The sequence below is a fragment of the Lycorma delicatula genome, chromosome 9 (genome assembly GCF_047948215.1).
Source record: "Lycorma delicatula isolate Av1 chromosome 9, ASM4794821v1, whole genome shotgun sequence".
Lineage (NCBI taxonomy): Eukaryota > Metazoa > Arthropoda > Insecta > Hemiptera > Fulgoridae > Lycorma > Lycorma delicatula.
This window is the reverse complement of record NC_134463.1, coordinates 105,709,353-105,732,681: the sequence shown is the minus strand read 5'-3', so window position 1 is coordinate 105,732,681 and position 23,329 is coordinate 105,709,353. Positions and strand designations below refer to the sequence as shown.

The window sequence follows — 23,329 nt, the reverse complement described above, 5'->3', positions numbered from 1 at the left end:
GTTATGAAAATCAAAATATTTAATTTAAAAAAAAAATAATTCTTCCTTTATAATTTATTTTGATTCATTATTCAACTTCTTTCAATACTATGATATCCTTTAAGCATAAATTAACTAATTAATGAGAATAAAATTTTTTATTATGAACATAAATGTAATTTAAACAGTTGAAGTATGAACATAATAATTACTTAAAACACTTTATTGATTATTCATTTTATTATATGTTTTATGTTGAATTTCATAATTTTTAATTAATAAATACATTTAAAATTGTTATCTTTGAATACAACTAATTTCATTAAATAATTTTCTATTCTATTTTTTTTTATAGTACACCATTTACTAATATTACGTAGCTTCATCATTAGCTAGTAGTTTATCTTTCTCAGTAGAAAGATAAACTACTAGTAGTTTATCATGCTAGTAGTTTATGTTTCAGTGGTGTTGTGTTGTTTGATATCGGTTGAAACAACCCAGTATGTTTTTCTTCATTAAAATTTTTCTTTTTGATAGTTTTAGTATTTTCTTATACTTAATATTCTTACAGTGTTTTGAGTGCATGTTAAGCTATCTTTTGTCAGTTTAATGATTGATTACATTATATAATGTTTTCTTATATTTGTAGTAAATATTTGCTTGTCCATCCGGTAACCCATTTGTATGATTTATTGTAATTTATTGTGTGTGTCACAGAATATATGGATGAACAGCATCAAGAGTATGAAAAGTGAGTTTTAGAATTTAATAATTTTTTTTTTTTAGTTTAAAAAAGATAAATATTTTATTTGTCAGTGTTATCATCAATTGAAAGGTTGTCATTCAAAATGTTAATTTTTATTTAATTGAATGCCATCATCATTTCAATCTTAAACAGAATTAGCCAAACTTTTACAGCCATTATTCTATACTATTTTTAAATGTATTCAGAGAAACTATTTTGTGTAAATAAGTATTTCAAATAAATGGTTATCCAGTGGAGGAATAGCTCAATAATTTATCATTAATATGTCCACTTGCCAATTATTCTGTGATCGGAAAATCCCTTTAAAATACGTTAACTTATTCAAAGCCAGTTGTTGAATTTCTGAAAAAAAGCAATTTTTTTATCCATACTGGTCAAACAAAAACATTGTTCATTGATGTGTTATTTACATCCTGGAGAATCATATGCGTTGAACTCCAAATGAGTTTTGAGCAGGTCAGACATTTGTAACTGATTAAAGGATACATTGAATCGGTGGATGAATTTATTACACATTTCAGTTCATCCTTTCTCTTCATTTGCTTCTTTTCCTTATTACTAATCTCTTTTTCACTAATTTTCATTGATATCATTTATTTTCTTAGACAAATAACCTTTGTTCAGGTTACTATAACACAGTTGTCCTAGAAGGATCACCTAATAGTGGATAAAAAATAAAAAAACTAATAAAAATAAAAGCTATGAAAAAGAATTAATTTATTAAACATTCGATTAAAATAAAGTGAACAAGGGTGTAAATAGACTTTATTCTCAATAAAATTAAAAATAAATTACAAAACAAAACTAAAGTTAAAAATAAACATTAATATAACATATCATGAGATGACAACACCTTATGGCATTAAAAATTTTAACTTTAAAACATTTTTTAAAACTTAATATTAATGCCAATGAACGTGTTCTACTCGTTCTACTCGGCTTCTACTCGAGCATAGAATTTAAAACACTTAAAATAATTAAGAACTAATTCTTGGATATTAGGCCAGTCACTCACAAGAACAAATTCAACTTTTCAATTTCACCAACATTGTACTGAAAATGCAATGAATTATTGATGCTAATTAGGATTTATGATGTAGTGCCTCAAAACAAATGCAGTTGGCAAGACTGTGATACACTATTCTGACAGTCCCATATGAGACCAATTAGAGCATCCCCACTGACATATAAAAGCTGTGCGTTACACATGATCTGAAATCAAATGTCACATAATAACCTCTTATGACGGTTTTTAAACATTGAACTTTTTCACAACAATACACTGTCTTTAATGTATGGCAGTTTTTAGATGAGATCCATGTTACATTCCATGTTGAGAATCTGTGGTGCTGTGGATCATCAGCGGTGTGTAATCAGTATAATCAATGTTGAAAAAAGATATACTGACTACTTTTTTTGATTGACTGATGACCTTAAAAAGTAGTTAAAATGATAGCAAAAGACTTCCTAAAGCAAACTGTTTGTGTGATTAGATGTCTAATAAGATAAGATAATTAACTAAAATTTTCTTAGATATTTTTGAGAACCATTAGCAGTGTCCAATGGTTGAAAAACAAAGCTGAATTGCTTGCGAAATAAAATTTGTCTCTCTATTCCCTTCTGAAACAAAAGTACATATTTTAATGTAATTATTTTCATTTGGATTTGTAGTAGATATTTTACTATTTATAAAAATGGAAGACTATATAATTCAGTTTTTATATTTATAAATTACACATAAACAATTATTGAATCTATATAAATTAATATCACAGCATTTCTCCTTGTTTTACTCGTTATTTACGATTATTATGTTAAAAAGAAATGGTTTATATCTTTGTAAATAAAAAAATATTAAGCAGCTACCATTAAATTAAGGTGATCCATTCATAAATTGATTTACAACCCATAGAAAAAGTAAATTTTATATATATATATTTGGTCTAGCAGCTGAAAAACAGAAAAAAATTAAAGTAGATTTTTCATGATTCTATAATTGTATATGTACAAAAAAATAAATAAAACTAAACCAAAAATTACATCAAAATGATATAATTTTCAACAATGAAAGTTAAACCTGTTCAAATTTTATTAGTAAAATAAAGGGAAGGAATGTAAATTGTAAACAGAATTGGATTTATTGCAATGTTATACATAAACCACAAATTTGTATGATCTTGATTGGTTGCATCATTTTTACATCTTCAATTATATCAACAGTTATCATAGCAAATAAAGTTTACCAGTCGTAGTCAGTTTAACTAATTCCTCTTTAGTCATCCAATTAAATAGCTGTTGACAAAATAACAAATATGAACAAAATTTCCAAAAATACTTAATTATTAAAATAAATAATTAAAGCAAATAAATAATATAAAAAATTCCTCAAGTGAGTGCAAGTAATGTATAAAATTTGAATTTTTCTTTCAAAAAAAGATATTCATTAATTAGTTGCATCATAAAACAATAAATTAATTTTCATTGTTCCATCCAGTCATTTTTTTTTGGCTTTGATGCACGTAAACCCTCTAAAGTATAAGTGGCATTTCTTAAAATCACTTTCTCACAGAGTAATGAAGTACGTTTTACAAATACCAATTTCTGTGATGAACATAACACCTGTGTTTTAATGGGATTGGTATGTTTATATGCAGTCATATATTCAGGTCAGTGAAAAAGGAAACAAAATATAACATTTCTTTCATAAATTTAATGTAAATTTAGTACGAGATGTTTAGAATGGTACCTTCTTTAAGAGTGATTTTTCACCTTTTGGTAGGTGCTGTAAGATTCAGCACGTAATCTTACAGTGCTAAAATATTTAAAAAAATTGGAATCTAAGTAAATAATTAAAATTTGTATTCTAATCAGTAATAATAATTCATTGTATAGATCATTTAAGGAATAGGTAGATATCCTATTGCACACATAGAAAAAGGAACTACCCTAGTGTTTGTTAAGATAGATCAAGAAAAAGTTTTCATTAGAGCGGCATAAAAAAGTACACACATAATTAATTATAAAATAAAAATAAATGTCATTAATGCACATTAATTATTTAAAATATAAATACACTAGCCGGCCCGTCTAGCAAGAATCTGGACCCTCAGGGCCCAGACGAATGCCAGAGCCAACTCAGGAGCTCCTTGGGATCTACCCCGCGGCTGCAGAGTTTCTTTGCTTGCCATTTCCATGTTGCAGGTGGATTTTGACACTCGCAAAGCTCACTTTGGTTGCCATTCTTGTCTACCCAGAGAGCAGCACCACCTGGACCTCCCGCACTGTTTGTTATCCTCATGATTGTGAGAGTAATACTGAAAAATAACAATTAAAGTATTCAGGCTTTACAGAAATCTGAAAAAGAAATCAAATTACGATAGAGAGAATAATAGTAGCTGTGATACCTTTGACAATGAAAAATTCATAACTTATTTCTTTGCCACAGAAGCAGAAATATAATAATGAAGTTAAAGGATTAGTCGTTTTTTCCTTTAATGAATGTCTACAAATCTGTCAGTTTACAAATAAGAATACATTTACCAAAAAATAATTGAATTCAGTTCTTGTGCTTCTAGCTAATTTCATTCTTAAGTTTTAACAATTTTTATTAAATTAACTTTTAAAAAACTTTTTTCCATCTTTAGCTAGTAAAACTAAGATGTATTTTTATTAAATGAAAAATAATAAACAAAAAATGATTTGTATAAATAATGTGTGTAACATAGTGAAATTTATATGACTATGGGATAAACAAATTCAGTATAATAGTAGATATTTGTGGAGCCTGTTCATCAAAGCTACTATTAGAACAATGTAAACAATTGCTATTGTAGTTATATTTAAATATATAAACAAATATTGGTACTTACGCATTAACGCCATCGCAGCTACAGCTTTATTTAAAAACAAAGTAGTCAATCGGATTTCGGTGGAAAATGAACAGTCTCTTTATTAATTTTAATAAATGGTTATTTATATTTATTTATTTCTTAAATATAATTTAACCAAACTTAATCTACGCTCGCTAACCTTGACTAATTAATACCGTAATTTTTTGAGTATTTATTTAATAAAATCAGTAATTATTGCAATTATTTATTATTTAAATAATCAAAACACTCCTGTTAATTAGTCAAGGTTAGCGAGCGTAGTTTAAGTTTGGTTAAATTATATTTATAAATATAAATAACCATTTATTAATTTAAGACTGTTTTGAACCTATGTTAAACTCTATATCGGCCCATTTTCCACCGAAATCCGATTGACTACTTTGTTTTTAAATAAAGCTGTAGCTGCGGTGGCGTTAATACGTAAGTACCCAAATATTTTTTGAATATAATTATTAAACTAGAAAAAAGGTGGGCCAATGGTCTGTCGCGAAAATGTTACATGGTTTGTTTCATTACACATGATTTTGTTAAATGTTTTTGCCAACTGTAACTAAATAACGTTCATGAATTTAGCGTACTAACAACAAAAACTTTTACAGTGAAAAGCTTCAAAATATTGAACATTTTTAATTGTTTCGTGAGCTGTAATTTTTTAACACAACTCCAATCCCAATGTCATTCTTTTTTGTCCCCAAAACCCAAAACACAAATGTAATTTTAGATAATCGTTCGTATGAAGTATAAATCGTTCGTGCGCAGTTGCCCAGCTGCCTGGCGCCAGCGCTTGCTCTAGCGGTTACGTCGCCCCGGACAAAAAGACAAATTGCCGCCCCTCAAGAACATATATATATTTTGTTTTATTTTAAATAAAGGTACATATTTTTTATTTTCAATAAAAATCGAATGCCTTTCGGCTTCCTTTTCCAGACTTCTTTTTTTGTACTGATAACGAGACAGTTTTCTTTGACCGTCAGACATTGTGGAAGAGGCACGCACGTAATTCAAATTAAACAATGTAAACTATACAATATATTAAAAAAATAAATAAACAGATAAAAATTTTCTTCGTTCTAAATAAACTAAAACCGTAATTAACATAACTTCAAAATTATATTCCGTCAATTGACATAAAAAATATTTATGCGCTACACAAAATATTTTTCGTATCCTGTGAACGTAAAGAAAGACTAGTATTATTACGTATGTATTTTATAATAAATATTTCAGCAAATCATTAACGGTCATTAAAACAATTTTATAATTCTTGATTTTGAGATTTTATTCAGTTCAAATATTCAAATATATTATTATAAAACGCGTTTCATTGAAGCAATGAACTTAATAAATGTCTTATATTATTGATTCAAATAATTATTTTCATAAAACAAAAATATAAATAATTATGCCTACAGAATACATTCAATTTTGATGCAATAGTTTATTGATTCAATAAACGGCCTTTTTGGGTAAATAAAACGCTTTCATTGTTTCGATTCGATAATCGATTTACGATAAACTAGTATCTATCAAACTAAACAATAGTTTAATTGTAGATATACTTACCTTTAAAAATTAGGAAATCGTACTGAAGTAAATTTTTATTAACTTACACTTGTTATCTCTACCGACGTGATATCAAGAATAATCCTATTATGTAATGAAACCGCTCTTTTATAATTAGAGGTAATAAGCAAGTCTGTGCATGTTCAAACACAAGTTGAAGCAGCGTTCTGCTCGCGTGGTAATGCTATTCTGATCAGAGAAATATGCACGTTCAAACAAGTAGCGCCCTTTACAAATTCTTCGTTATGGTGTAAATATTTTTAGCTTTTAGACATTGTAAATTTTTAGCGAACGAAAAAATCGATATGTGAAATTTTCTATTTATTGGGTGTTTAACGAATGAATATTTTTCTCACACTTACAGCCAAAATGCTGCCCATACAAATGTCCGGGTTGCCCGCCCCTAGAGCGGGCGCTGACATTATTAAAAAACTACTACTAACAAAGATTTATTCAACTCCAAACAAAGCAAATATTTATAAGGATCGTAACAAATAAATAATCAGTAAATCTAAATAGATTTGTGTTTATATTATGAAATTTACAAAATTTAGCAAATGCAATGATAAGATAAATTTACCAGATTAGTTGAGTTATGTGGTTTATGTTCTTTAGGACTAATTATAAATTATTTAGTTTTACATTTAAAATAAAATCTTTTAAGTTCACTGTGATAGGAAGCATTTATATTTGAACTAATAAAAAAATTAATTAAAATAAAACTGTAAGAATTAAAGTAGATATTTTATGGAGGATTATTTATAAGTAGATATAAGTATTTGTAAGTGGACCTTATTATTTTTAAGTAGATTATAAGTACCTATTTATAAAGACTATATATATGTTTATTATCATTTTATTTATATTTATGTTATTATTTATCTGCATATATATATATGCAAGTATATAATATACATATATACTTTAGCATTCTGTATGATTACAAAAATATGTATTAGAAATGGAAAGCATATCCCATTTTTCTACGATATGGTGATGTTGATTGATATAAGTTTAACAACCTTCCTGAAAAATGTTTGGTAAAATTATGGTGTAGAAACTAGTAACACAGTTTACAATGAATTTTTCAGTTAGTGGTTACAGTAGTAGTAGTAGTTATCACTTGTGAAGAATTGGTAAATAGTAGACACATCCTTACTCTTCTAAACTGGCTGTGGATGTATATATTATATATCATCAAAACGCCACAATAATTAAAATAATAGCAGTTTAGATTTAGAACAGCATTTTATTTTGAAAATTAATTTTATAATCAACTAATATTATTTATTTATTTTAAATGATAAACTGAACCAAATTTATTAAATGTAGAACTATTAAACACATCATAATGCTTTCAGTCGCTCCCCATGCATCCTCTCCAGTAACTAGTGCTGCTGTTCTTACTCTGATCTCAGCTTGTTATTACTGCCAATTTGGTTAGATTTTCAAATGTGGTTGGAAATGTGTTGGGTTTGAATTACGTTTATTATTTTATGTGTGATTAAATGTTGTATCATGTTCAACTATGTTGAGGTGCAGTTCGTTTGTGTATGCATTGAATATCATCAATATGTAAACTTAAAAGTAATCAGATATGCTTTAGTGCCAGAATACCATTCCAGTATTGCTTTTGGGAGAAATAAAAAAAAATCCTTTCATATAAAATCTAACTTACAGCTGATAAAAAATATAACCTAAGTTACAAAAATTAGACCGCATGAAAATGGTCATGTGGATACTTTTGGATATCCTTAGGTGTACTGTGACAAAATAAGTTGCTAAAAATCTTGTTCATGAAAAACATTCAACAAGAAAAAGATAAGTTTTGCTTCTTGTCATTGTAAACATCAAAATGAATGTGCATTTTTCGTAACATTGTCATGTAGCCAGCCACCTGTAGCTGTGAACCATATTCTTGTAGTCTGCTATAATACAAATTCAAATGCTCTGGTACTATAAAATTTACAAATGCAACCCTGCAAGTAATTGTTGAAGTCCATGAAACCCTTAACAAATTAATGTAATAACTACATGCCAAGATCTATCTGGTTGAGTTGATCTAAACTAAATCACAAAGGAATTGAGAAATCGATTAGTTATTTTTAATAACTGAATCTCATGAAAGAAGAATGTGCTGATGTAAACATCCATTTTATTCTTTTTTATGCTGACTATTCACAAGTGGATAAAAGAGTCACCTATATATCCATGAGGCCTTTTGTAATTATTGAATAATTTTCTAGTGTAAGAGTAAGTTAAAAATTTGTAATATAGTAAATATAGAATTTAACTGAAAATGCAGGATACTGTGAAAACTGGTTATTGGAAATTAATAAGGTAAATTTTTATATTATCTAATTATTATAATTATTCTGTTTTGATGGTTTTATTTGATATTAAGTTCTATTAGCGCAGTGGTCAAAATGTTGCTCAATTATTTGAATATTCAGAAATAAAAATAATATTTATATATATAGATCTGAGCTAATGACACAAGTAGATTTGGTAGTAGACAGATACTACGTGAATACAAACCACATTTTTGGTTGTACACTTCAACAGATCATAATAGACCATGGAGTAATGTTTAATAAAATATAAGCGTAAATTTGCTTTTCCTGTCAATTTTATTGAAAAACCAACTTAATGAGTTTATAAATAATTTGGTTTGAAAAATTAGTTTTTATTTTTGTCATTTTATTTCTTTCAAATCATGATTTAGTTATTGTAATTCATGTGATTGTTATGAACCACTGGATACTTATTTCATAAAAATTCAAATTAGTATAGCTATTCTAGAGTCCAGTGACATAAATAAACATGCTACCCAAATACTACACCCTTCTCCCTTCATATGCTGGTAAAGAAGACAAAAGTTAATCCTTACTGAAAATTAATTTATTTTTATTAGAATTTCTTATTATACTCGTTTATTTTTAAAGCTGAATGTCATCTACAGTTTATCACTGGAATGATTCAATAATAACTTCTCATTAATGAAATGGTTATAAAAGTAATAAATTAGTGAGGAATATTAAACAAAATTTAGTACATTTGATAATTTTTTGTATTTATTTCTTTAAAATTAAAAAAAAGAAATAAATAAATAAAAATATAACATAATTCATTTAAGAAATATCACAGTGCAGTAATTTGTTTTATTTTCTCTTTTGCAGGCATTGCAGGCATATCAAAATAATGGTTTATCAGTTTATATTTTTATAGTGAGATAAAGTGTATATATTGCCTGTTTAAGATAATTTCTGCCTGGACCGTTTATATTTTATTTTATCTACTGAAATATTTATGACTACAGTTTTATTGTTAAGTTGTGTTTGTGTGGTGTGTATTTGAGTCTGTTGCCGTATATTTGTGTACAGTTAGTTTTTCAAATTCATTTTACTTAAAAAGACTTAAGATAATGTTACACGTTGAGAAAAAACAGCAAAATATGAATACAATTAAATTATTACATGATCATTATGGGCACCACACTTACACAAACAACTTTATCATTTTTTATAACCATATTACTACAAAACTGTTTTGACTGATAACTTTTTTTTATATTTTGTAATTAAATTAAATAGTATTATAATTTCTGTGATATTAAGAAAAAATATACAAAAATGAGAGAACGAAACAATACATTTGTTTCAAATAATGCTACTATTATTGAAGAGAGTACCCCTGTGACTGAAGATAGTAAAAATGTCTTCTCGATTTCATATTCAAAGACAAAAGATGAATTATCTAATGTGACAAATCCACCAACAGAGAAGAAGAAACATCATGGAATTACTCGTAAGTACTCAATTATACTTTACATATATTTTAAAAACATTGAGCCCTCTTTATTATATTATATCATACTTTGTATAATTTATATACAATTTTTTGTAAAAATTTGTTAGTTAATATATATTATATCTTATATAACTTTAAAAACAGTTTTTTAAAAAAATATTTTAATTTTTGAAGTAGCTGAATAGTAAATATTAAAAATTCTTCAAAATGTATTCTTTTCTGTAGGATATTAAAATGATGAAGTTTTACCTAGTAAACTGCTCAGACGCTAATACCTTCACTCTTTCATGCAATGTTTATATACATAATTGTATTCCATATGTGTATTATCATGTATACTCATTTATATATATAGAAAACTGTTTTTTTCTTTTATTAATAAGCTCAGAGTTATTAATTTTTTCTATCATAAGCAGCCTCCTCTATGCATCATGAGACCTTGCCGTTGGTGAGGGGGCTTGAGTGCTCAGGGATACAGAGTAGCTGGACTGAAGGTGCAACCATATCGGAGAGGTATCTGTTGAGAGCCAGACTAAAGAATGATTCCTGAAAGAGGGCAGCAGCTCTTTCAGTAGTTGTTAGGGGCGTGAGTTAGAATGACTTAAACGGCCATATCAACATCACTCAGTCCTCTGAGTACTGCGCAGCTGAAAGCAATGGAAAACTACAGCTGCTTTTTTTTCCAAGAAAATGTGGCTCTCTGCATTTTCATATAGCAATGATGGAGGCGCCTTCCTTGGTAAAATATTCCGGAGGTAAACTAGTCCCCCGTTCGGATCTCCGGGTGGGGACTACTAAGGAAGGGGTCAGCAGAAAATTAAAAAATAACATTCTACGAGTCGGAGCGTGGAATGTTAGAAGTTTAAAAAAGGTTGGTAGGCTAGAAAATTTAAAAACGGAAATGGATAGGATAAATGTGGATGTAGTGAGGTTCGGTGGGAAGAGGAAGGCGACTTTTGGTCAGGTGATTTTAGAATAATTAACTCAGCTTCAAATAATGGGCAGGCAGGAGTAGGTTTCATAATGAACAAGAAGATAGGGAAGAGAGTAGAGTATTTCAAAATGCATAGCGATAGAATCATTGTAATAAGGATAAAATCAAAACCTAAACCGACAACGATTGTTAACGTCTATATGCCTGCCTACAAGCGCCCATGATGATGATGAGGTAGAGTGTGTATACGAAGAGATGATGAAGCAATTAAACACGTTAAAGGAGATGAAAATTTAATAATAGTTGGAGATTGGAATGCAAGCATTGGAAAAGGCAAGGAAGGAAATATAGTGGGTGAATACGGGCTATGCAAAAGGAATGAAAGAGGGGACCGACTTATAGTTTTGCACGAGGTATAATTTAGTAATTGCCAATACCCAATTTAAAAATCATACTAGAAGAATATACACTTGGAAAAAGCCAGGCGATACTGCAAGGTATCAGATAGATTATATCATGGTTAAGCAAAGATTTAGAAATCAACTCGTTGACTGCAAAACTTACCCTGGAGCAGAAATTGATAGCGACCATAATTTGGTGATAATGAAATGTAGATTGGGGTTTAAAAACCTGAAGAAAAGGTGTCAGATGAATCGGTGGAATTTAGAGAAGCTTGAAGAAGATTTGGTAAAGAAGATTTTTGAGGAGGACATCGCAAGAGGTCTGAGTAAAAAGATAAGGTAGAAAATGTAGAAGAAGAATGGGAGAATGTTAAAAAGTAAATTCTTAAATCAGCAGAAGCAAACTTAGGCGGAATAAAGAGAACTGGTAGAAAACCTTGGGTTTCAGACGATATATTGCAGCTGATGGATGAACGTAGAAAATATAAGAATGATAGTGATGAAGAAAGTAAAAGGAACTATCGGCAATTAAGAAATGCTATAAACAGGAAGTGTAAACTGGCGAAAGAAGCGTGGATTAAAGAAAAGTGTTCAGAAGTGGAAAGAGAAATGAACATTGGTAAAATAGAAAGTTAAGGAAAATTTTGGGGTACATAAATTAAAATCTAATAATGTGTTAAACAAAGATGGTACACCAATATATAATACGAAAGGTAAATTCGATAGATGGGTGGAATATATTGAAGAGTTATACGGAGGAAATGAATTAGAAAATGGTGTTATAGAGGAAGTTGAGGAGGATGAAATGGGAGAAACAATACTGAGATCTGAATTTAAGAGAGCATTAAAAGATTTAAATGGCAGAAAGGCTCCTGGAATAGACGGAATACCTGTAGAATTACTGCGCAGTGCAGGTGAGGAAGCGATAGATTGATAGATTATACAAACTGGTGTGTAATATTTATGAAAAAGGGGAATTTCCGTCAGACTACAAAAAAAGTGTTATAGTCATGATACCAAAGAAAGCAGGGGCAGATAAATGTGAAGAATACAGAACAATTAGTTTAACTAGTCATGCATCAAAAATCTTAACTAGAATTCTATACAGAAGAATTGAGAGGAGAGTGGAAGAAGTGTTAGGAGAAGACCAATTTGGTTTCAGGAAAAGTATAGGGACAAGGGAAGCAATTTTAGGCTTCAGATTAATAGTAGAAGGAAGATTAAAGAAAAACAAACCAACATACTTGGCATTTATAGACCTAGAAAAGGCATTCGATAACGTAGACTGGAATAAAATGTTCAGCATTTTAAAAAAAATTAGGGTTCAAATACAGAGATAGAAGAACAATTGCTAACATGTACAGGAACCAAACAGCAACAGTAACAATTGAAGAACATAAGAAAGAAGCCGTAATAAGAAAGGGAGTCCGACAAGGATGTTCCCTATCTCCGTTACTTTTTAATCTATACATGGAACTAGCAGTTAATGATGTTAAAGAACAATTTAGATTCGGAGTAACAGTACAAGGTGAAAAGATAAAGATGCTACGATTTGCTGATGATATAGTAATTCTAGCTGAGAGTAAAAAGGATTTAGAAGAAACAATGAACTGCATAGATGAAGTCCTACGCAAGAACTATCGCATGAAAATAAACAAGAACAAAACAAAAGTAATGAAATGTAGTAGAAATAACCACTGAATGTGAAAATAGGAGGAGAAAAGGTTATGGAGGTAGAAGAATTTTGTTATTTGGGAAGTAGAATTACTAAAGATGGACGAAGCAGGAGCGATATAAAATGCCGAATAGCACAAGCGAAACGAGCCTTCAGTAAGAAATATAATTTGTTTACATAAAAAATTAATTTAAATGTCAGGAAAAGATTTTTGAAAGTATATGTTTGGAGTGTCGCTTTGTATGGAAGTGAAACTTGGACAATCGGAGTATCTGAGAAGAAAAGATTAGAAGCTTTTGAAATGTGGTGCTATAGAAGAATGTTAAAAATCAAATGGGTGGATAAAGTGACAAATGAAGAGGTATTGCGGCAAATAGATGAAGAAAGAAGCATTTGGAAAAATATAGTTAAAAGAAGAGATAGACTTATAGGCCACATACTAAGGCATCCTGGAATAGTTGCTTTAATATTGGAAGGACAGGTAGAAGGAAAAAATTGTGTAGGCAGGCCACGTTTTGAATATGTAAAACAAATTGTTAGGGATGTAGGATGTAGGATATACTGAAATGAAACGACTAGCACTAGATAGGAAATCTTGGAGAGCTGCATCAAACCAGTCAAATGACTGAAGGCAAAAAAAAAAATCATAAGCAGATAAATTAATAGAAAGTCTTATTGTAAGATAAAGCAGCTCATCCTTATTGCTCTCAAGTGGAGATTTGGTTGATTTATAATTTCATTCAGTGGAATACATTCACCATGCTTCATCCTGGTGCTGGAGAGAGTTTTTCTTAAAGAAATCTGAACCTTTTTACATATTAACATCTGGAAGAAAAAGAAATTATTGTAGCATGTATTTAAGCTGAGTAATGCAAAATGATTTATCCTTTTCTCCCATGGCTTTCTGTAGATTTTGGTAACTCTTTGATCTATGAATAGATTTGGAGACCTCTTTGAGTTAACTACCCTCATATCTGTCCCTTTACAAGACTTAGTCACAATTTTTTACCCCGCTATTTGCTTTAGGTCCTCTTCATTTCAAACTTTTCAAGCCATTTAATTTTAACATTTTTTCTATCTCTTGCATTTTAAAAATATGAAATATTCTGATTTAAAGTGTAAACTCAAGGAAATATTGATACAAATTCAAAACATTATCCTCGCTGTTACAGTAATATGTAATTTTTTAATTTTTAATTTTAAAATCTTTATAAATCAAAAACTACGGTAAAGCGAACTTTTTTTGTACATTTACAATCAGCACATTAAACACACTTCCAAGATTATTAACTTTTGATGCGTGTCATCTTTCTCAAATTATCTTAGTCTCTAATTTTTAGCAGATTTCCAAATTTTGTAGAAGTTGTTACTGCGGCTGGTCAAATTTTATAAGGAGGTGTCAGGGATAAGGAAGAGCAATTTTTCTTTACGTTTTGGAGACTCCTGAACAAGATTCTGCTTTGTTTATATACATACAAGAATGAATATAAACATTCATTTACATTAATCGATTTTGGCAAATGATGGATGATGTAAACCTATTGGGAATAGATCTGCATTGATTTTCAAGTGAATCTGTTCGTAGGAACCAGCGATACAGCCAAAAACAGAGTTGTGGGGTACATTTTTTTTTTTTTTTTCGTTCTACTGGGTGTAATTTTTAATCGATTTTGATGAAACTTGGTAGAATATTGTAAACCTATTAGAAATAGAATCCTAATGATTTTTAAGCAAATCAGCTCATAGGAACTGGAGTTAGAGGCAAAAAAGCTGAGTTTTGGGTATGTTTTCAAGGGCAACTAAAACCAGAAATCTGACCTTCTGTGACAGAGTTTTTGGATGTATAATTGATAACAGAAGATTTCTTTTCTACATGAAATCTGTTCTTAGTTGTACATTTTGCACATTTTCTTTCTAATTTCTGTTTTATTGTATTATTATCCAATTAACAAAATTCTTCAATTTTTAACATAATATGTTTTCTTAATGTTCATTTATATTATCTTCATTTAATTAAAAATTGCATTTCTTTCTAATCGGGTTTATAACCCATGCCATTCAATATTTCTTCTAATGCTTTGAAATTATGTACATAATATATGCAATATTATATTACATCTGAATATTTGTTATTCTCAGTGTGTAATTTGTTTACTAATGTTATAAACTAGTATCTCTATTACCCATTAGTAATGGACGGTCAAAGAAGATTATTTTAATTATCTAATATACGATTTTTTTTTCCAGATAAAATTAGTATGATTAGTGTTACCAGCCAACAATCTGTGGATTTTGAAACAGCGATAACATATACAGGTAAATATGGCTGTATTTTAGAATCACAGCCATAAAATAGCTTTAATGGACTTTTAAATATATTTTCAGTTTTGCACCCTTTTATGTTAGTTTGAAGTTCAAGTCATTTAATCCTCTTGAATGACAAACTGTTTCGTAACATTTAAAAAAAATATATCATTTAACATTAATATTATTAAATTCTTGTTGTCTAGTAATTTTAGATTTAATATTTTTAAAATGTGTTATTTAAAAAAAGCCTCTTATTCTTAAAAAATGATAATATTCTTTTTGAGTATGTAACTACTTGTGAGAAGGGTTTATTTTGTTGCCATTTCTAATGAATAAACTTAATAATTTAAAAGATTTTTTGACTAATCTATTTAAAATTAAATTAGTTCAATATGGTTAACAACCACTTCTATTTTTTATTTATTTAATTTAATATCTTATGATGTTACTTAAATCAAAGTTTCTTCTTGGTCCTTCCAGGTAAATAAATACTTTTATCTGCTGACCTCACGCCAGCAAACTCTTTTTTTTCTTTTCAGTTATTTGATTGGTTTGATGCAGCTCTCCAAGTTTCTCTATCTAGTGCTAGTCGTTTCATTTTAGTATACCCCCTACATCCTACATCCCTAACAATTTGTTTTACATATTCCAAACTTGGTCTGCCTACATAATTTTTTTCTTGTACCTGGCCCTCCAATATTAAAGCGACTATTCCAGGATGCCTTAATATGTGGCTTATAAGTCTGTCTCTTCTTTTAACTATATTTTTCCAAATGCTTCTTTCTTCATTTATTTACCGCAACACCTCTTCATTTGTCACTTTATCCACCCATTTGATTTTTAACATTCTCCTATAGTACCACATTTCAAAACCTTCTAATCTTTTCTTCTCAGATACTCCGATCGTCCAAGTTTCACATCCATATAAGGCGATGCTCCAAACATATACTTTCAAAAATCTTTTCCTGACATTTAAATTAATTTTTGATGTAAACAAATTATATTTCTGACTGAAGGCTCGTTTCGCCTGTGCTATTCGGCATTTTATGTCGCTCCTGCTTCGTCCATCGTTAGTAATTCTACTTCCCAAATAACAAAATTCTTCTACCTCCATAATCTTTTCTCCTCCTATTTTCATATGCATTGGTCCATCTTTGTTATTTCTACTACATTTCATTACTGTCATTTTGTTCTTTTTTATTTTCATGCGGTAGTTCTTGCGTACGACTCCATCCATGCCATTCATTGTTTCTTCTAAATCCTTTTTACTCTCAGCTAGAATTACTATATCATCAGCAAATCATAGCATCTTATTCTTTTCAGCTTGTACTGTTACTCCGAATCTAAATTGTTCTTTAACATCATTAACTGCTAGTTCCATGTAAAGATTAAAAAGTAACGGGGATAGGGAACATCCTTGTCGGACTCCCTTTCTTATTACGGCTTCTTTCTTATATTCTTCAATTATTACTGCTGCTGTTTGGTTCCTGTAAATGTTAGCAATTGTTCTTCCATCTCTGTATTTGAACCCTAATTTTTTTAAAATGCTTAACATTTTATTTCAGTCTACATTATCGAATGCCTTTTTTAGGTCTATAAATGCCAAGTATGTTGGTTTGTTTTTCTTTAATCTTCTTTCTACTATTAAGCTGAGGCCTAAAATTGCTTCCCTTGCCCCTATATTTTTCCTGAAACCAAATTAGTCTTCTCCTAACACTTTTTCCACTCTCCTCTCAATTTTTCTGTACAGAATTCTAGTAAGATTTTTGATGCACGACTAGTTTAGCTAATTGTTCTGTATTCTCAACATTTATATGCTCCTGCTTTCTTTGGTACAAACTCCTTATGTAATCTGTATTCTGTATAATTATCTATTATGATGCATAATTAAAAGTATTTTAAATCTTATTTTCTGTAAGTGTCATTGACTTTACTTATTTGCCTAGATTTATACTGTGTGCAAATTTCATAAGATTGATAATCTGTTGTGAATAGTGACCACAACTCTTCATTCAATATTTTAAATGTTCTTTAAAAACTATTTTTATAAATTTTATAATCTTTTAATTACTAATCTTAAAGGTAAAGCTGACTTTTCAGGTGATAATTAATTTACATCTAGAAGAAATTAATAATTTTGATATGACAGTCAATTTATGGTGTTATTTTTATAAATGTTGCACATGAATCTTATTTTTATTGTTATAAAAAATATTAATTTAACATAAGATTCAGTAAGTTCTATACACAAGTCTTAATTATAAAAATTAATGTGACTAAAATACAATTAGTTAACATAAAATTTTTAAATCATTAAATTTTTATTTTATTGATTTTCTTTATGATTGACATTTTTTATTTCAGTCATAAAATTTATTTTTTATGTATCGTAAAATATATACGTTTAAGGAAAAATAACTGTTTTTATGTAAGAAATATTATTACAGGTTTTTTTTTTTAATGATATTACTTATCATAATCTACATCTTTGCTGAAAAAACTACTTTAGAACAAAGTATCTTTGTATCTCATTTTAATATATAATATCTATAATCTATTTACTATCATATCAGTTTTGTACATTATGCAAGTATTATAGCTATTAGTTTTTGTTAAAGGTCCAAACGTTTCGTGCTCTCTCAAAAAATTTCACTATTTTTATATTTTATAATGAGCTGTTTATTAGTTTTCCTGTATTAGAACCAAGTATTCAAAGACTAGTCTCTTTAAACTAAAAACTAGTCTATAGTTTAAACTTTTAAATTTCTGCCATTCAGCACTAAATATCAGTTACGTGTGCCCTCAAAAAAGATTGAAAGAGCTGTTACTTTCTTTCAGGATACATTCTTTAATCAATAAACATTTTTAAATTTGATGGATTGATAAAGTTTGAAATGAAAAAGTTTAAAGATGAGTAAAAAAAAGCCTATGGAAAATTGTTACTATGGAAAGAATTTACATTAATGCACACAGTTAGTTAATGTAGTATTAAAAGGAAATGTAGAAGGTAAAGCCTGTAGTCAGAGACGAGGTTGAAATACATTATCTAAAGCAAATAATCAAAATTTAATCAGGGTATAACAAATAAGCTGAAAATAAAAGATCAACTTAGATTATAAAGGATTATTGAAGTGCAACAAACCAAACAAATGTATAATGATGAAAAAGTTTTTTTTGCAAAAGTTAGCCTTCAACCTACTAACAAATACCCTATTTGAATTTTGAAAGTCAAATGATTGTTTGGAGAGATATAAGAGCATCTCATTGCACCTCCCAAAACAGCACCCCAGGGGCACCCTGTTTGTTACCAATTGATGGTGATGATTGGTCTAGTCTCCCATGAAGTGTTCATATACTTCATTACTCTAGGGTCATAAGCAATCCCCACAGGAAACCCATTATTGTTAAACAGAAATTAAAAAAATTATTTTAATATTTTTTATTTAATGTAAATTTAATTGTATTATTTTTGTAATATTATTAAATTTGATTGATTTGAATCATTCAGTTTAAGCATAGCTCACACAGTGATGGAGACTCACAGTTCCTAGTTCAGTAATTCAATTCATTAAAGTTTGTGCTTCAATTGGCAAATCTCCACTACTACATATATACTCTTTTTTGTTTTTTTGTTTTTTTTTGAGATGAAATAATATATTTAAACACTTCTCAGTTATGCCAAAAAAGGTGATGGGTAAAAATTTGGTTGCAACTGATCAAATATTTTTTCTTGTTTACTCCAAACAAACAAAAACCCTGTTCCTCTTTATAATAGTATAAAGCGATTCTACAGGGATGTACAACTTTATCAATCATTTTTTCAACATAATGAAAAGCTATCACTCTGCCGCTAAGATTGTAAATTATACTTGTATATCTTGCAATATTTTTTCTTGGTCATTCCATTCTATAGTTTCTACAATGTATTTACACTGTTTTGATTTTTCTACTTTTCCAAGGTTTTTAAAAAAATTCGAGCATTCTTGATATTTGTCGTATTGGGTTTTTCAAAAGATATTTGTAGACCTGTTCTTTTTACTGTTTTGTGTAGTATGTTTATTTGTTTCTATTATGGGATCATCTGACAAGATAAAATATGACCTGACAGCTTTGAAGGGAGTGCTGTTTTGCTATTCACATTTTTTCTATATTCTATAAAATATTTACACCAACAATTAACCAAACAATAAAAAAACGACACGATTCTTATACATGAGTGACACAATAATCATTGCTCAGGGTAGTACTTTCAAAGTGGTTAAAGAAAAACTTAAAAAATTCTCAGTAGATTTAGCATATTACTTTGAAGAAAATTATCTGAGACCGACCTCAAGGTTAAAGAAGTGAGAAGGAAACTGGATGAAGAATGGAGAGTATCTCAGTTGGATTATTGCAGCAATTCAAGAATCTCAGGAGTCAGTCTTCTCAGTACATTATCGTTTAAGCTGCACTGCCTGGAGAAGAAAGGGAAGATTTCCTATAGAAATAATATTTTTCATAAACTGATAGGTTAGACACTGAAAGCATAATCAATAGTGCTTCAAGCTAAGGTGATGTCTCTAAGTTTAGTGACAGAAGAGAGCACAACCCCAGTAATACAAGATTATCAAAAAAGTATATACAAGATTTGTATATACAAGATTATCAAAAAAGTTGCAGCAATTTAAAAAAATTGTATCTCAGAGACTACTAGAGATAATCAAATGATATTTTTTTTTAAAATTCACTAACTCAAAAAGTTTTTTTACATAACTTAAACCTACGGATTGTTCTAAACATGTTGAATTTGCAAGTAAAATGCTTAATAACATTGACAGCGACTAAATATTTTTGAAATGTGTTATGTTTACAGATGAAGCGACTTTCCATGTCAGTGGTTGTATCAACTGACATAATTATAGGATATGGGGATCTCAGTAATCCAATGAAGTTATTGAGTATGTCAGAGATTTCCCAAAAATAAATATGTGGTGCAGTTTGATGTCTGATTATGTGATTGGTCAATTCTTTTTCATTAGCCTACTATCACTGGGAATTTTTATTTAGACATGCTTCTTCACCTGTACGTTTTCCTGCAAGTTGATTAAATTGAACAAGAAAGTAACGTTGCTGTAATGTTTCAACAAAATGGTGCACCTGCACACTTTAGCTTAGATGTTCGTGCGCTCTCAATGAAAGATTCCCTTATCATTGGATTGGTCGAGCTGGTTCTGTGCTTTGGCCACCAAGAAGTGAAATTTGACACTCCCAAACTTTTTTCTTTAGGGATACATTAAAAATTGGCTACAGTGAAAAAATAGACCGCCTTAAATGTACAACATTTAAGGCAACGAATCACTGCTGCTATTGCCACAGGTATTCCTGCAATGATCCAGCAGACCTGGGCAGAATTTGATTATTGGTTGGATGTTTGCAAAGTTACCAATGGAGCTCATATTAAAACATTCTAAAGTATGTAACAACTTTTCAAGTTGGTGAATATTTTTAAAAAATACTCGTTTTGATTATCTCTAGTAGTTTCTAAGATATGATTTTTTTAAATTGCTGCAACCTTTTTCAATGACTATATATATATGTATATATATTAAAGACCAAAAGTAAAACTCAGCAATCCACCACAGTACAGAATCTAAAAATATTTCTTACCTTATTTTGTTATATCTTCATTTGTACATCAAAAGCACTTGTGAGGATTTTCTCTCGTCAATTGATCAAAAAATTACAAATTTAAAAATTACACATTAAAAAATTATATATTAAGAATTTAAAATTAATGCACATATAGTGTAAAATATGTAGTCAAATATTACAATTAAAAATTAAACATTCTTAATAACATCAATTCTTAATATCAAATTTTTTTTTAAATTCTTATACATGCCTGTGACTAGCCACTACAGACAGTCTGTAGTGGCTAGCCACAGGAGTTTATAATTAAATATAAATATTTATTATATAAAAATAAATATAAATATAAGATATTATAATTATATAATAATATATTATATTATTAATATAAAATATATATTTTATAAATAAATATAAATTTATAAATATTCATTTGTAATTAAATGTACACACACACACACACACACACACACACACATATATATATGAATTTGCTAAATTAATTCTTTTTATTGTTCTTCAATGTCTTGGTGTTAACCCATTTCATTTGTAATTGATCCTACTAGTTCTGTTATGCCAATCTGCCTATTATTTTACAATTTCAGGATTTATTTCTAACAGTTTAGCCATAATTTTTGTATGGTTCTAGTCCAGGTTATCAGGATATGTTCAGGCCTTTCTTGGCCCCTTCTATCACAAAAAACCGTTTTGTCATATGGTTATCATCTTGACACATGACATGACCATACTACCACAAGTAATATTCCCTAAATTTGTCTCACATTGATGTAATTTAGAAAAATCCATTAAATGTATTCATTTCTGATATTATCTAACTTGTTTATTCCTTTGATCCATCTCAATATACTCATCTTTGTATAATTCAATTCTTGTTCACTAGCTTTTTATATTGTCCATCATTCCAATCCATAGAAAAGAACTCTGCATATATATTTATTTATAACTGGTTCATATGTTTTCCGTAACTCAAACAGATAATCGTGTATCATAGATTGGGTTGTAACTTTCTAAATTATTTAGTAATAATGTTTTACTTTATTTACAAACTAAGCTGATTTGTTTTGTTTATTTATTTATATTAATTTGCACAAAATTAAATACTCTACAGATTTAATTGTTTTTTTTTTTAATTTATTGAAAATTTAAGAAAATCTATTTAGTCAATTATAAAAAAAGTGTTTTTGAATAGTTATTTATTGTTTTAAAAAAATTGTTGTATAATAATGGAAATAAGTTTTGGGACTAAATTATTATATTCTTTTAAGTTGTATTACATTTTTGAAACCTCAAATTTTGTCCTGTCATTGGTATCCACGAAAATGCAGAATAATGTATAATATTAATGGATTTATGGTAATTTTTGGTTTACCATAAACATTTATGGTAAAAATTTGAGAAAAATATTTTGTCAGCTGTATCTGGGCAGCAAAATATGTTCAGAATTCTATGTTTATGAGAAATCTTTACTTTATTTTAATTATCAGTATTAAATATATGTATTAAATATCATTATTTCAGAATTAAAATATTATTATTATATTTTCTTTTCTTATATTCCAGGTTATGGAAAATTTAATTACATGTTGCTTTTTATAGCATTTCCAGCAGCTTGTTCAACATTCTTTGATACTTCAGTTATGTCTTTTACATTACCTGTTACTAGTTGTGATCTTCAACTTAATGATTTCAATAAAGGCTGTCTAAATGGTGCCATATATGCAGGTACTACCTTAAAAACTATAACTTTATTTAATTACATTTCAAATGTAATTAAAAACATATGTTTAAAATCGGTCAGTTATAGATGATTTTATGTAAAAAAAAAATTTCTTATAATTATTTTAAATGTAACCAGTATCCTGAGATTTACAAGTAGTGTTAATTTTAGATCTGCAATATTTTTTTTGAATTTTTATGTTCTTCATAATTTCATTTTAATCATGTACACATGCACGTGTGTACACACACACACACACGCACACACACACACACACACACACACACACACACACACACACACACACACACACACACACACACACACACACACACACACACACACACACACACTTGTATGAATATTGAAGTTATCAGATATACTAGGAGAATAATATTAATTTTTTCCATCCTTTAAATTATTACTGGTTAGAAATTTTGAAATTATTTCATGTCAAATATTCTGCCTATTTCAGACTTTGAATTGTTGACACTTTATAAATATATTATTTAAATAACCATCAAAATTACTGAATGAATTATACAGAATATTTATTCATAGCTAACAGCTTGTTCATTCATATTTTATTTATTAAAAAAACATGTACAAAATTAAATTTAATAGAATTTTTTTTAGGA

At 28.6% G+C, this 23,329-nt stretch overlaps 1 protein-coding gene across 4 annotated transcripts in view; it reads left to right on the top strand.

The window, feature by feature from the left end:
• Positions 1–23,329, top strand: part of LOC142329769 (synaptic vesicle glycoprotein 2B-like) — a 218,742-nt gene that overhangs the window by 170,202 nt on the left and 25,211 nt on the right. For 3 of the 4 annotated variants that reach the window (XM_075374546.1, XM_075374544.1, XM_075374548.1), the window contains 3 exons: positions 9,378–10,005; positions 15,266–15,334; positions 22,535–22,696. In XM_075374546.1, coding sequence (XP_075230661.1) covers positions 9,831–10,005; positions 15,266–15,334; positions 22,535–22,696 — 406 coding nt within the window. In that variant the 5' untranslated portion in view covers positions 9,378–9,830. Of the gene's footprint in view, positions 1–696; positions 731–9,377; positions 10,006–15,265; positions 15,335–22,534; positions 22,697–23,329 lie in introns of all 4 variants that reach the window. The other variant, XM_075374545.1, reaches the window with a different exon arrangement.